We start from the raw sequence: 16479 nt of genomic DNA, 5'->3' as shown, positions 1-16479 counted from the left end.
ACCAAATTAAATGCACCTAGACTTACACAACACTACGTTAGTTATAGATTACAAGATATAGTATTAGTATACTCATAAGTTGTTCAAAATTAAGGTCAAGAAGGCCTAACTGAAATTTAAAATTTGTGGATACATTTAAAATCATATTAAGTACAGATAAGCATCACATAATTTATATAATAGGTAAGTTTTACTAGATAAGTATAATAAATACATACAAGTAGATCAATTTTAACAGTCGGTTTGGCCTTATTGAAATTTACATTTTGAAGATCAATTATAGTGCAGAAAGATAAGTGTGCAAACATATTACACGGAAAAAATCACATTAAAATATTCATGTAAGTAATAAAAAGAGTATTTTAATAATAAGGATTTAAGCCTTATTTTAAAATGTGCTGGGTTATTGATGTTTTTTATGTTTAGTGGTAGATGATTATAAAGTTTAATCGCCATGCATTTTACACTACCAGCATACAATTATACAATCTGATGGAATGGGGGAACTGTGTCAGCAAGTATTTCCCTCTAGTGTTGTACTGGTTACAGTCCAGATTCTGGTTCAGGTTGCCAATATTTAGCTTCATAACACTTAGTATCTCCTATACGCACTGGCATGGAAGTGGAAAAACATCTAGTTTCTGGAATAGTTATTTTCACGCGTTTCTCTGCTTTTTAAATAACATTATTCTGATAGCTTTCTTTTGGAGCTTAAATATTTCATTGGACTCAGAACTGTGGCCCCAGAATATGAGACCATATGTTAGGATTGAGCGAAAAAGAGCATGGTAGACTGACGTTAGGATTTTTATATTCGTCGTTTCCCTGACTGACAAAAGCTTTAAACATGCTTTACTTAGCTTGGTAGCCAAGCTGTTAGTCTGTCTTTTCCAGCTGAGAGTGTCAGAGATAGATATTCCAAAGAATTAAGTTACATTTTCCAGATCAATACTATTTCCAACTATCTGTATAGTTGGGATGGTGGGATTTCTGTTCTGGACTGTATGAAATGTTGGCCTACAGTCTTTTTTGCATTAAGAAGTAGCTTATTAGCTGTTAGTCATGAATCCAGTAGAGCTTGCAGCTTCAGTGCGATCATCTGAGTCAGATATCAGAATATTGGTGTCTTTGGCAAAAAGGAAGGTATTGCAAGTCGGTAGGTGAAGAGGAAGATCATTAATGAACAGGAGAAGTAGGATCGGGCCTAAAACTGATCCTTGAGGGACACCATGTTTTACGGTTTGCATATCAGAACATGAAACTGTGTATTTTCCTGAACAGGTAACGTCACATAATGGCACATATTGTTTTCTGTTTAGTAGGTACCATGCAAACCAATCGTAGGCAGTGCCCCTTATAGTTTTTGTATTCTATGGTCTACAGTAGCAAAGGCTTTTTAAGATCAAGGAACAACCCCACAGCTGGCTGTTTCTTATCTAAGAGAGTGACAGTTGTATCTAGAAATTTACAAACAGCATCTACTGTTGTTTTCCCCACTTGGAAGCCATATTGACGTGGAGTAAGGATATTATACTTACTCAGAAATGATTTTAGTCTGTCAGCCACTAAATTCTCAAATATTTTACTAAACACAGAGAGGACTGCTACTGGCCGATAATTATTGGGATCTTGTTTAGAGTCTTTTTTGTGTATCGGTATAATTTTTGCTATGGTAAGTAATTTAGGGAATATGCCACCCAAAAACGATGAATTAATGATATGTGATAGAGGCTTACTTATTATATTTGAACATTAATGAACAACGAAACAAGGGATTTCATCTTGTCCAGCAGAAGGAACCTTTTTTATTTTTTGGCCGATTTTATTTTCAATTTCTGCTTTTGAGGTTGATGATAAGAATAGTGAAGCAGTCGGGTTGCTCGAAAGAGGGCTGGCATAGGGCGACTAGTAAGGTTTTCAACAGAATTTGCGTAGAAGGAGTTAAATTCATGAGCAATTTCTTTTTTGTTATTAATCAATCTTCCATTTGTTTCTAGGTTACGGCTATCTGTAACGTTTTTAGTTCTACCTGTATTAGTGTTAAATATTTGCCACATACATTTACTTTTGTTAGTTGAATTTTTGAGAAGTATGTTATAATGAAGTTTTTTTGCTGCCTCGACAACATTTCTGAATATATTTTTATAAGCAGTGAAGTACTTTTTAAAATGAACACTCCCGCAAAAGTTTGTTTGGGTCAGGGAGAGAAGTCCCCTCTTTCTTTTGGAGGAAGTTATAATGCCTGAAGTGATCCACTTTCTGAAATAACAAGGAACAACTTTTTTTTTTAATTTTAAAGGCAAATGGTAATTGAAGTAACAGGTGAAAATGTTTAGGAAGGCTTCACACTTATCATCTACTGTTTGTGATTGGAAGGCTGTCTACCAGTTTCCTTTACTCATGTGGGATAGAAAATTTAGAATATTGTTTTCTGAAAAGTTTCTGTAGTATTCGTGTTGCAGGTTTGAGTTGCTGTCTCTCAAATAGAATTTCAGTTTTCATATTAATCTAACTTTGCTTGACTTTTACGGTGACTTTCTTTTTAGTGATTTTTGCAAAGCCTCTACGGAATAATGGCTTTCGTAATTACAACAACTAAAATGTTATTCTGCAACTTACCGTCGCCGAAAAAGGAAACACCAGACATCGATATTTAAAAGAGACAGTTTGCTGGTCTGAAAGGACGCATGTTATTATACGAGACCCTAATAAAATTTTAGTTAACGCCATTATCCTTCGTCAATTATCTTAGCGCTGTTTGCTACGAAATATTACTACACAAATACAAATTCTTTACGACAGAAGCAATTAGGTTATTTTAATAAAACATCGATACTTCTGATGACTTACTTTAGCAACTAAATAATTGCACAGTGTCTAGTAGATTACGCTAAGACATTATTCTCAAAACTCTAATAGAGAGAACAGAAGAATAATGACAATGTTTTTGTCTTCTGTTTTAAAAATAAAAATTATATTAGATACTATAGCTTATGCCTGTCACATGTATTTATTCCTGTTAGTCGTTTATTTCCATTCTGGTAATCTGACTCTATGGATTTCGCTAATAATTATTATAACGCTTATCATTCACACACCCAATCAACCACATCAACAAACAGCGATGACATTCACCTGTTCGGGCTTATTCGGATCACCCCGTATAGCCCCGTCCCCTTTTGTCTGCGTAAAAGTTTTTTTTATTTCTAGATGCGATGGGGATTCCAGTGGCAGAGACATCGCGTACTCTACAAACGTATTCAAAAAACAACTTATGATTCGTTTTGAAATCAACTTAGAATGTGTTCAAAAATGTTCAAAAACCAACAGGGATGAGTTTCAAAATCATACACTATTGGCCATTAAAATTGCTACACCAAGAAGAAATACAAGTGATAAATGGGTATTCATTGGACAAATATATTATACTAGAATTGATATGTGATTATATTTTCACGCAATTTGGGTGCATAGATCCTGAGAAATCAGTGCCCAGAACAACCACCTCTGGCCGTAATAACGGCTTTGATACGCCTGGGCATTGAGTCAAACAGAGCTTGGATGGCGTGTACTGGTACAGCTGCCCATGCAGCTTCAACGCGATACCACAGTTCATCAAGAGTAGTGTCTGGCGTATTGTGACGAGCCAGTCGCTCGGTCACCATTGACCACACGTTTTCAATTGGTGAGAGATCTGGAGAATGTGCTGGCCAGGGCACCAGTCGAACATCTTCTGTATCCAGAAAGGCCTGTACAGGACCTCCAACATGCGGTCGTGCATTATCCTGCTGAAATGTAGGGTTTCGCAGGGATCGAATGAAGGGTAGAGCCACGGGTCGTAACACATCTGAAATGTAACGTCCACTGTTCAAAGTGCCGTCAATGCGAACAAGAGGTGCCCAAGACTTATAACCAATGGCACCCCATACCATCATGCCGGGTGATACACCAGTATAGCGATGACGAATACACACTTCCAATGTGCGTTCACCGCGATGTCGCCACACACAGATGCGACCATCATGATGCTGTAAAGAGACCCTGGATTCATCCGAAAAAATAACGTTTTGCCATTCGTGCACCCAGGTTCGTCGTTGAGTACACCATCGCAGGCGCTCCCGTCTGTGATGCAGCGTCAAGGGTAACCGCAGCCATGGTCTCCGAGCTGATAACATGCTGCTGCAAACGTCGTCGAACAGTTCCTGCAGATGGTTATTGTCTTGTAAACGTCCCCAACTGTTGACTCAGTGATCGAGACGTGGCTGCACGATCCGTTACAGCCATGCGGATAAGATGCCTGTCATCTCGACTGCTAATGATACGAGGACGTTGGGATCCAGTACGGCGTTCCGTATTACCCTCCTGAACCCACCGATTCCATATTCTGCTAACAGTCATTGGATCTCGACCAACGCGAGCAGCAATGTCGCGATACGATAAACCACAATCGCGATAGGCTACAATCCGACCTTTCTCAAAGTCGGAAACGTGATGGTACGCATTTCTCCTCCTTACACGAGGCATCACAACAACGTTTCACCAGGCAACGCCGGTCAACTGCTGTTCGTGTATGAGAAATTGGTTGGAAACTTTCCTCATGTGAGCACGTTGTAGGTGTCGCCACCGGCGCCAACCTTGTGTGAATGCTCTGAAAAGCTAATAATTTGCATATCACAGCATCTTCTTCCTGTCGGTTAAATTTCGCGTCTGTAGCACGTGATCTTCGTGGTGTAGCAATTTTTATAGCCAGTAGTGTAATTAAGGTTCTACGTCAATGAACTCAAAAGATATGGTCCGCCAAGAGCCCTTTTCCTCAGGAACATACAGAGGTATCAAGTCGAAATTTACGTCAAATGCTAAGGTCTACGGTTCCTTGGCGGTGTAAATTATTTTAGTTTCTAAGTCAATACAATCAAAAGATACGGCTATATATGTCACATATTCTGACACCAACTCACTTATCAAAGCTTATCAAAGCCTACAGTTGAACTTTCTGTATACACGTCGGGCCTGGTAATCTGGGGGTAAAGCGCGCATCTGGAAACCGAGAGAGATCGCGGGATTTTTCAGTCTTCGTTTTAACCTAGCCTTGAGCTCTCAACGATGCGAGTGGTCGTCAGGAACAACACGTGTTTCCGATTATACGTTAAACCGTAGGTCCTCTTTCCCCGGTTGGATAACTGGGATAGGTTAGCGACACAAGTCGCCGAAGTGGCGTCCAATAGAATGAGTTGCAACCAGGCCATTGAGCCACACGAAACTGTTATTATCATCATCATCATCATCATCTACATACATAAATAAGTTTGTACAGGACGGTCAGAGCGCGAGTCCTGTTCGTTTGTTGCAGCGCGTTTATTTTTCGCCGTGACGACTTACCCGTAAGTGAAATCAGAAGCCACAGGCCGGTTGACATCCGGACGAACCCCATGACCTGCAACAGACAAGAAATGAGTGCCAACTGGAGGCGCCTGCGATTGTCTTGACTATATAAACCACTTCAGTTTGTCCGTAATCTACAGCGCCTGAATTGACCTTGTTATCGGTTGAGGCACGCGGCAAAACCTTCGAGTGCCCTTCAAGGTGCAGTAAGTAAGTACTTGGTATAGACTTCATGTGTTTGTTCCCGAGATAAAGAAGTCGCAGAATTCTCCGTATTATAGAAACCTTGCAAACCTAGAAATCTCTCAAATTATCAAATCGCCAGCTGCACTGTCAAGGTCAGGTTGCTGTATCAGAAGCAACAGATTGTTGTATAAGATAATGAAAGTTTTATCGTTTGCATGAGTACGATCAAACAAACAAGGTAAACAATTTTGCAGCACTTGTATTTCTGTTTGGAGATGACGTAATTTACTGATTGCCTGTCCCTGAGATAATGGTTTTCTGTACGCAGCATGGTGTTCTCATATTGTGGTGGTGTAGATCGCAAAATAATTATTCCATTATCCGTCTATATTTACTTTGTTTCCCTGTTTTCTGTACCTAAATGAGCTCACTGCGGTAGATTTGTAGCTAGTATTGCTTCGTACGTCTCCTTCTGTGATCAACTGTAATCAAATGTCATGATAAACCAATGGTTTCAACAGTGTTATTTGTGAAATCTGTGTTTAATTTTGATGTTGTTTTTCCTGGACTTAGATTTACGGTGGGTTTTTTTTCAATTTTTTAAATGTTTGTTTTCTATAATTGCGTAGGATTCCGCGTTCAGTCAGTTGACATAATACACTCCTGGAAATGGAAAAAAGAACACATTGACACCGGTGTGTCAGACCCACCATACTTGCTCCGGACACTGCGAGAGGGCTGTACAAGCAATGATCACACGCACGGCACAGCGGACACACCAGGAACCGCGGTGTTGGCCGTCGAATGGTGCTAGCTGCGCAGCATTTGTGCACCGCCGCCGTCAGTGTCAGCCAGTTTGCCGTGGCATACGGAGCTCCATCGCAGTCTTTAACACTGGTAGCATGCCGCGACAGCGTGGACGTGAACCGTATGTGCAGTTGACGGACTTTGAGCGAGGGCGTATAGTGGGCATGCGGGAGGCCAGGTGGACGTACCGCCGAATTGCTCAACACGTGGGGCGTGAGGTCTCCACAGTACATCGATGTTGTCGCCAGTGGTCGGCGGAAGGTGCACGTGCCCGTCGACCAGGGACCGGACCGCAGCGACGCACGGATGCACGCCAAGACCGTAGGATCCTACGCAGTGCCGTAGGGGACCGCGCCGCCACTTCCCAGCAAATTAGGGACACTGTTGCTCCTGGGGTATCGGCGAGGACCATCCGCAACCGTCTCCATGAAGCTGGGCTACGGTCCCGCACACCGTTAGGCCGTCTTCCGCTCACGCCCCAACATCGTGCAGCCCGCCTCCAGTGGTGTCGCGACAGGCGTGAATGGAGGGACGAATGGAGACGTGTCGTCTTCAGCGGTGAGAGTCGCTTCTGCCTTGGTGCCAATGATGGTCGTATGTGTGTTTGGCGCCGTGCAGGTGAGCGCCACAATCAGGACTGCATACGACCGAGGCACACAGGGCCAACACCCGGCATCATGGTGTGGGGAGCGATCTCCTACACTGGCCGTACACCACTGGTGATCGTCGAGGGGACACTGAATAGTGCACGGTACATCCAAACCGTCATCGAACCCATCGTTCCACCATTCCTAGACCGGCAAGGGAACTTGCTGTTCCAACAGGACAATGCACGTCCGCATGTATCCCGTGCCACCCAACGTGCTCTAGAAGGTGTACGTCAACTACCCTGGCCAGCAAGATCTCCGGATCTGTCCCCCATTGAGCATGTTTGGGACTGGATGAAGCGTCGTCTCACGCGGTCTGCACGTCCAGCACGAACGCTGGTCCAACTGAGGCGCCAGGTGGAAATGGCATGGCAAGGCGTTCCACAGGACTACATCCAGCATCTCTACGATCGTCTCCATGGGAGAATAGCAGCCTGCATTGCTGCGAAAGGTGGATGTACACTGTACTAGTGCCGACATTGTGCATGCTCTGTTGCCTGTGTCTATGTGCCTGTGGTTCTGTCAGTGTGATCATGTGATGTATCTGACCCCAGGAATGTGTCAATAAAGTTTCCCCTTCCTGGGACAATGAATTCACGGTGTTCTTATTTCAATTTCCAGGAGTGTAGTTTTCTAGGTATGGCACCGCGTCATAATGTACACAACTACTGCTGCTCGAGAAAAACCAACGTTTCGGCCACGGTTGCAGCGGCCTTGTTGAGACTCAGAAGAAGGCCGCTGCAACCGTGGCCGAAACGTTGGTTTTTCTCCAGCAGCAGTGGTTCTATACATTATGACGGGGTGCCATTACCAGAAAACTATTATGTCGAATGTTTGTTTTTATTTTTCTTTTTATCGGATCCGACAACCAGACAGAATTCCAAAATAAAATGTCTGACATCATTGTAACGATTTAAAATCAACATAATCAGCTATCGCGTACAGGAATGAAACATGCACAAAGTAACTGTTTTGCGATCGAATAATCAGTACCCCATGGTGCAAGTAAATCACAAATTGACTTTTTAAACATTAAACATTATATATGTAGTAAGGACAACCATGTCTCCAGATGTATTGAGAGTTACGAGAACTGGCAAATAAAAATAATTCATAGTGAATGATAGTAATTGGTGACTTATGTGTAAAAGTGGAGACGTAGCTACACCATGAACACATTTTTGAAGTCAGGCATAGAATGGACGTGTAAAGAGTTTGACTATATGCTGTCAATAAATTAATAAATAAAAATTTTAAAAGGTCCTTCTGAATGTGTGTGTCTTAAACCTGGTCAAGACCTCTAGCGACCACAGGCTAGTAAGATGCAAAATAAAACAGGACACTCAGTTAAAAAGAACTTAATTCATTAAGCACAAAACCAATTGCCGGCCGGAGTGGCCGAGCGGTTCTAGGCGCTACAGTCTGGAACCGCGCGACCGCTTAGGTCGCAGGTTCGAATCCTGCCTCGGGCATGTATGTGTGTGATGTCCTTAGGTTAGTTAGGTTTAAGTAGTTCTAAGTTCTAGGGGACTGATGACCGCAGAAGTTAAGTCCCATAGTGCTCAGACCCATTAGAACCATTTTTGAACAAAACTAATTTCACAAATTCAAAGAATTTGGGTATAAAAAGAGGAGAAAAGCAACTAAAATTAATAAACAAGGTAAAGCTCTAGAGGAAAGAAGGCAGATCATTCGAGGGGTACATAAGTTCGCAGCAGACTAGGTGGGGAAGGAATTTGGCCCTGTTCATTTCAAAGGAATCATCCAAGAAATTGCTTGAAGCCATTTACATAGACCACGGAAAAACTAAATCTAGGTGTGAGGCAAAGAAATGTGAATCCTAACCGCTACAAACAGCGGTTACTCTCAGTTGCGACAACAACAGCAGCAACAATAATCAAGTTGTAGATCGTGAAGAAGTACTCTCAAATTAGTCCATCCGGGCATGTGTATTGTATAAGGGCTTAGCCCATCCACATGTTGCTAAGAGTGTTCAAGAATTTGTAATATGACCGATACAAATCCTTCCCTAATCTAGCAGTTAACCTGACATTTCGCTCGCCAAACATTTCTGCCTACTCGCTCGTAACTGTCCAGTACAGTGCTCGATCCTCTAAGATGCTGCATAGAGTTCATACAATTTGCTATATTTCGCATGTTTTATGAAGCAGATAAGTGGGTGATGGAAGGTTTACAAACTATTTCATTCTCGTCTGGGAGGCTTATACTTGATTTCTACAGTCGAGCCGCCGATTGTCACAAACATCATACTGACAATGCTAGCTGCTGCGTGTATGTACTGCTGTTCTAAGTTCATGAAAGTGATGAAAGATATTACGTGTAGCGATGACATACCATTTGGTGCTCTGATGCAAACTTCAGTGCAGATTCGACATAGATGACTTACAGGACGTTCATATTAGTTATGGCTGACGAGAGGCAAAGTGAAGCGTCAGTGTTTGTAATATTCTGACGGGCGCGAGCAGATTTGAACGCCCTTGCTAGATTTGACGACCCTACGCGATCTGGGATTCGTTAATGGATCCTGCAAATAGGATATGATGTCGGGACATGAGCCTTTCTGTTTTTCTTGTCTACACGTAATGTTTGGCTATCTGGAAAGTTGTACAGTAGCAAGCTTCACTGCGTTACTGACACCGGAGTTCACTCACACAGGATGAATGTGTATATTACGGACTGTGGCCGTTTATCATTAGATGACGTTAAGAGACTCGTGTTATCTCATGTTGTTTGCTCGATACCACTCTGCGTTAATTCAAGAACAAAAAAAAAATGGTTCAATGGCTCTGAGCACTATGGGACTCAACTGCTGAGGTCATTAGTCCCCTAGAACTTAGAACTAGTTAAACCTAACTAACCTAAGGACATCACAAACATCCATGCCCGAGGCAGGATTCGAACCTGCGACCGTAGCGGTCTTGCGGTTCCAGAGTGCAGCGCCTTTAACCGCACGGCCACTTCGGCCGGCAATTCAAGAACACTCAGCGGTGACAGTTGCTTCTAAGATTCGGTTTGATCGATGTATATTTTGCTGGGCCACTCTTAAACTGAGGATCATTCACATTTGACGTGGGGGGCGATTTGAAGTGATTAGTGATATTTAAACTGTGGGAGAGTGTTATGTACTATTATCGTTTTAAGGGAGTGGAGGCATCAGGTCATTTCTTTAATTTGTTTCTTGCTTTGACTTATTTAACAGGTTTTGAAATGGTTACACAACTTTCTAAGTAATGGGAAATTGTATTGTTTACATTATTTGGCGGGTCATAATACGGTATCAGGTCGTTATAATATTCCTAAGGGATGCTGTTTGTATCGTTTTAAATGACTGTGTATTTTGGGGGTCATTGTACACTGAAGCACCAAAGAAACTGGTATAAGCGTGCGTATTCATATACAGAGATATGTAAACAGGCAGAATACGGCGCTGTGGTCGACAACGCCTATATAAGACGACAGGTGTCTGGCACAGTTGTCAAATCTGTTACTGCTTCTACAATGGCGGGTTATCAAGATTTAAGTGAGTTTGAACGTGGTATTACAGTCGCCGCACGAGCGATGGGACAAAGGATCTCCGAGGCAGCGATGAAGTGTGGAGTTTCCCGTACGACCATTTCATGAGTGTACCGTAAATATCAGGAATCCGATAAAACATCAAGTCTCCGACATCTCTGCGGCCGGAAAAAAGATCCTGCAAGAACGAGAGCAACGACGACTGAAAAGAATCATTCAACATGACTGAAGAGCAACCCTTCCGCAAATTGCTTTAGATTTCTATGCAGGGCCATCAACAAGTGTCAGCGTGCGAACCATTCAACGAAACATCATCGATATGGGCTTTTAGGAGCAGAAGGCTCACTCGTGTACCCTTGATGACTGCACGACACAAAGCTTTACCCCTCGCCTGGGCGCGTCAACCCACACATTGCACTGTTGATGACTGGAAACATGTTGCCTGGTCGGACGAGTCTCGTTTTAAATTGCATCGAGCAGATGGATGGGTATGGAGGCTACCTAATGAATCCATGGACCCTGCATGTGAGCAGGGGACTGTTCAAGCTGGTGGGGGCTCTGTAACGGTGTCGGGCGTGGGCAGTTGGAGTGATATGGGACCCCTGATACTTCTAGTTACGACCCTGACAGGTGACAAGTAGGTAAACATCCTGTCTGATCACCTGCATCCATTCAAGTCCATTGCGCATTCCGACGGACTTGGGCAATTCCAGCAGGATCCCACACGCCCAGAATTGCTACAGAGTGGCTCCAGGAACACTATTCTGAGTTTAAACACTTCCGCTGGCCACCAAATTCCCCAGACATGAACATTAGTGAGCATATCAGGGATGCCTTGAATGTGCTGTTCAGAAGAGATTTTCACCCCCTCGTACTCTTGCGGATTTATGGACAGCGCTGCACAATTTATGGTGTCAGTTCCCTCCAGCACTACTTCAGACATTAGTCGAGTCCATACCACGTCGTGTTGCGGCACTTCTGCGTGCTCGTGGGGGCCCTACACGATTTCAGGCATGTCTACCAGTTTCTTTGGCTCTTCAGTGCGTACGCTCAATGTAAAATTGTAATTCTGTGACTCACCTCTTGACTGGGTATTCCATTTAAAGCTTGGGTTTTTGTTTTGTTTAATAAATATTGGTTGTTTGTGGGACGTTGTTACGCACACCTCTCGAACTCAGCGCCACCACTCCCTCTACCGTCACAAATGTCACTTTTATTGCAGTTACGCTCGCGCTAAGTGTGTGTAAAGCTGCAATCGGGATCGCCTGTTGCGGTGATCTCCAGGCAGAGGCTACAGGATGCGTGCAGTTCCTCACAGGCAACCTTTACTTTCAGCAAGAGACTGGACCATTCCACTGCTCCTGGACTGTGTCATATCGTCCTGAAGAACATTCCACGTACATGGGGGTGTTCGTGTGGCTGACCAGGTCACCTGACCTTAAAACTAATGGGTACAGCCGGGAAGGCAGGGGCGGAGACGCGAGCGCACCTTGACCCTGCTCCTACCAATCTACACGGTATGTGGTCGCTGAGTGAGCTGTGATTGACCAGGACGGCTGCCCATCGTTTTAGAAATCCTGTGCAGCCCAAGCAACGAAATATAGCGCTGTCATCAGAGCGGAAGGAAGTGCAGCATATTACAAGTGTTTGTATTTTAATTGAATTATGGGCTGTGGAAGAAATGGGAGAAAGGAGATCGAAGCGTTTTGAGATGTGGTGCTATAGAAGGATGACGAAAATAAGGTGGACTGATTAGATAAGAAATGAGGATCTTCGCAGAAAAGGATCATGAGGGGAACACTGACAATAAGAAGGGACGATGTTAGGAAATGTGTTAAGAAATCAGGGAATAACTTCCATGGTACTTAAGGGAGCAGTAGAGTGTAAAACTATAGGGGAAGACAGAGTTTGGAATATATCCAACAAATAATTCAGGACGTTGGCTGCAAATGCTATTCTGAGATGAAGACGTTGGTACAAGAGAGGCCTTCATGGTGGACTGCATAAAACCAGTCAGAACATTGTTGACTCAAAAGAAGAAGCACAGAGTAAACAGATAATACATGACCAGTTATATAAAAACAACAGCTCACTGTTGAGCCTGACTCAAGACATAAATATTAAACCACACACACACACACACATACACACACACGCAAACTGCTCACACATACATCCCTCACTCACTCACTAACTCACTCGACTAAATTCGCTGACCAAAGATCTCATATACATCTGTTCAACATTTGGCATCGCTGCACATACAGCATATGATAACATGTTGGAAAAGTGTTATTATTTTAGTCGGTTGACCAGACTGTCAGTACCATAGTGTTTTCGCTAGAGAAACAGAGAAGTTAATTAGCAATATTCATATGTCTTACAAGTGCAGCGCTACAACACGTCACACGTATACACGCCAGTGGGCCACATAGTACAACAATAAATCTTTGACGGTCACTGTTTTTGACAATACTCCTGGCACATTTTGATAATATTCTTTCACAGTCTATGTACACTATCTACTATATCCAGACATCAATTAGTGGATGTTACTATGAGGTGTGTCAAGCCATTGCGTTTATGACGGGTTAAACTCTGCTGGAGACACGAGGAATGGCAGACCTTTCTTCCTCAAGAGCTGAAACCAGAGATGGATGGACGCTGAGGTCTGGAGCGGGATCGACGTTCTAACTTATCCCAAAGGCGTTGCATTTGAACCCAATAGTCAGCACTCTAGGCAAACCTGTCTATTTCAGGAATGTAACTGTCCACAAACCATTTTCTCAAAGATGCTGCTTTCCGTCAGGCTGCATCGTCATTCTAATACAAAAAAAGCATCACCTCCGAACTGTTGCTCTACTGTAACCAGTAAACAAAATGCTGTAAAATGTGTTCATATCCTTCCACATTTTGCATTTTCTTACGCGCAACAAGGGATCCCACACTAACCACGAAAAACATCCACATACCTTAACATCTCGTACTCCGCACTTCACTGTTTGCACTGCAGTCATCCACTATACAGTGACGTCGTTGTTTACACCAACTCAAATGTCTCTTAGCATTGACTGCAGAAATGTGTGGCTTATGAGCAGCTGCTCGACCAATGTAGCCCATTCTTTTTAACTCCCTATGCCCAGTCATTGTGCTGCCTGGACTGCTGGTAGCACTTTGGAACTCACGAGTGATTCTGAACCGAGTAAGGCGCAGGATCGATCATTTGTTACTCTGTCTTTGCCTAATTTGCGCGAGCGTGTTTACCTTCCGCGTCCACAAGGGGCGAGCCCGCGCTTCGCCAGCTTAAACGAGTCGGTCACGTTCACGGAGTCAGTTGTGTGCTGGAGATAGAACGTGTGCACCAGTGATGGGCTACAGGCGCTACACTGCCACGTGAGTCCATTTTGTGACCGAGTGGGCTTCCTGGCGGTCCCTGCACTCCAGGCCTGACGGTTAACTTTGAGAAGCGCCCTAACAAGAACATCAGCGTAAATGGATCAATTCTGGGCACACATCGAGTGGTATGAAACCGTTACTCCAGTTCGATCGCAGAGGAAAAGATTATTTGGTGAGAGCTTTATGCTAACACTATTTCTGCGGATCTCACTAGAAAATTCATTCACTTATCGCTGCTTGTCATAGTTACTATTTCAGGTACGTGTCTACAGGCACGATTCTAGAAGTCGGTCATGGGGGGGGGGGGGCAGTGTGTATGTGTGTGTGTGTGTGGGGGGGGGGGGGGGGAATGAAATATCGCTTAACAAAAGGAGAGTTGGGGGGGTCCTCTACCGACAAACTAGTAAAATTTGGTGTTGCTTAACGTTCAGGGTAAAAAGAAAAACTTATTTTAATATGGAAAATTTTATAAATTACATAAACCATAAAAAAGATCAACTTACAACAAACACGTTTTCATTCATTTTATCGATACAGAAGATGACATGATTGTAAAAACTTGAACTTGACATGAATATAAAAAAATACTGTAACAAAATTCTCTGGATATTTCCATCTTCTGCCCATTTTATCATGCTCATTCGTCTCTGTTTCTTTTTACTGAATATGGCAATGATACTTTCAATGTCCATATCTCTTCCTTTATGGATGTTTGCAAGAGCATATTTAGCTTTTTTGATTATTGTATGTGGTACATTAATATACATCCAATGTATATTAATAAATATTAAGACGCCCATTTTAAGTTAAATGGTATGTATTGGTTTAGATAGTAAGCTCGCTCTTTGTTAAAATGTGTTTCAAATACAGAGCTACATATATTGCTACATCATTATAAAAAATGATTGAATCTGTTGAAGTAATATGTTCGCTGATTTCTGAAGTCATTTTATCCAGCGTAATATGGTGCTCCACTGGTGGGGGGGGGGGGCTATAGCCCCATGGACCCCCCCCCCCTTGCCACCGCCCCTGCGTGTTTATCATTTTTATTTTGTTGTGAGTGATGATTTTATCTTTCACTGCTTCGAATGATAACAGTTGTACTGTATTCTTAAATTACGAGAGGCGTTCAATAAGTAATGCAATACATTTTTTCCTCGGCCAATTTCGGTTGAAAAAATGCGGAAATTGTTGCGGGACATCACGGAATATTCCTGCTTCAGCCCCTACACTTTCATGAAGTTCTTATATGTGACGACGTTATTCGTAGCCTTCAAAATGGTCTTTCTAATGGAGGTGCGCACCAAGCAGAGAGCTGTCTTTGAGTTTCTTTTGGCGGAAAACCTGTACATCGCAGATAGTCATAGCCGCAGAAAACAAAAGCATGGTGAGTCGGCGGGCGAGGGTTGGTTTGGTTTGGTTTGGTTTGGTTTGGTTGTTTGGGGAAGGAGACCAGACAGCGTGGTCATCGGTCTCATCGGATTAGGGAAGGAAGTCGGCCGTGCCCTTTCAGAGGAACCATCCCGGCATCTGCCTGGAGTGATTTAGGGAAATCACGGCGGGCGAGGGGTGTGACATCATCGCAACAAGGTCGCGCAAGCCTGTCCGATCCCACGCCGGACGGTCGCACATACTTGCAACATTGGAACGTGCGGACACTCTCATTCGAGGTGATCGACGGATCACAATCAAACACTTCGCTGCACAGCTGGAAGTCTCTGATGGTAGTGGTTCAAATGGTTCAAATGGCTCTGAGCACTATGGGACTTAACATCTGAGGTCATCAGTCCCCTAGAACTTAGAACTACTTAAACCTAACAAACCTAAGGACATCACACACATCCATGCCCGAAGCAGGATTCGAACCTGCGACCGTAGCGGTTGTGCGGTTCTAGACTGAAGCGCCTAGAACCGCTCGGTCACACCGGCCGGCTCTGATGGTAGTGCTCACACTCTCTGTGAGGCGGCGGGTGGAAAATATAGTATTATAATTTTCCTTTGTATTGCAGTTCTCAACACGGGCTCTCTAACTTCAATGTTGACAACCAGAAAGTGACTAGCAAAAACGTGATGCCTGTAATTAGAGGTCACTGTGCCCACTCTGATGGAGAATAGAAGATGTCGATTATTGAAGTTCATTACTCTGAGGATTTAGGATGACGTCTGGGATTCATTGAAAATGCAGTTTACTATAACAATTTTCACTATATTCTGAAAATGATGAAGCGTAAAATTCCGGACAAATGATTAGACATATCAGCTATTGTACTATCAGAGCTGTTCAGAGTCTATTGCGCGGACCCTATTATCCCTAGATAACGAAACTGTTCAATAATCGTTTTCCATGTAAATGTTCAAAGTGAATGCTTGCCAAAATTTGATGTTAATACTCATCAAACGCCGCACTAGTAATGGTAGAAAGCCTGCCCTGCAGCGACACGTGAAAATATGACATATGCAAACTGAGGCTAAATCACTGAGGTCGTTCCACAATTAACACTTTACCCCAATGCGAACTCATTGTTAA

General features: G+C 43.2%; 1 protein-coding gene across 2 annotated transcripts in view; it reads right to left on the bottom strand.

The window, feature by feature from the left end:
* The window catches only part of LOC124615707 (lysosomal acid glucosylceramidase-like), a 121798-nt gene that overhangs the window by 55932 nt on the left and 49387 nt on the right, over positions 1-16479 (bottom strand). Inside the window, exons 1-2 of one of the 2 annotated variants that reach the window (XM_047143750.1) lie at positions 5536-5648; positions 5380-5434 (exon numbers count right to left, since the gene is read on the bottom strand). In XM_047143750.1, the coding sequence (XP_046999706.1) occupies positions 5380-5434; positions 5536-5616 (136 nt within the window). In that variant the 5' untranslated portion in view covers positions 5617-5648. Of the gene's footprint in view, positions 1-5379; positions 5435-5535; positions 5649-16479 lie in introns of those variants that run through there. The other variant, XM_047143751.1, reaches the window with a different exon arrangement.

Source organism: Schistocerca americana, chromosome 5, assembly GCF_021461395.2.
Source record: "Schistocerca americana isolate TAMUIC-IGC-003095 chromosome 5, iqSchAmer2.1, whole genome shotgun sequence".
NCBI classification, from domain to species: domain Eukaryota; kingdom Metazoa; phylum Arthropoda; class Insecta; order Orthoptera; family Acrididae; genus Schistocerca; species Schistocerca americana.
The sequence above is the reverse complement of the archived record's forward strand: the minus strand, read 5'-3'. Positions and strand labels throughout refer to the sequence as shown.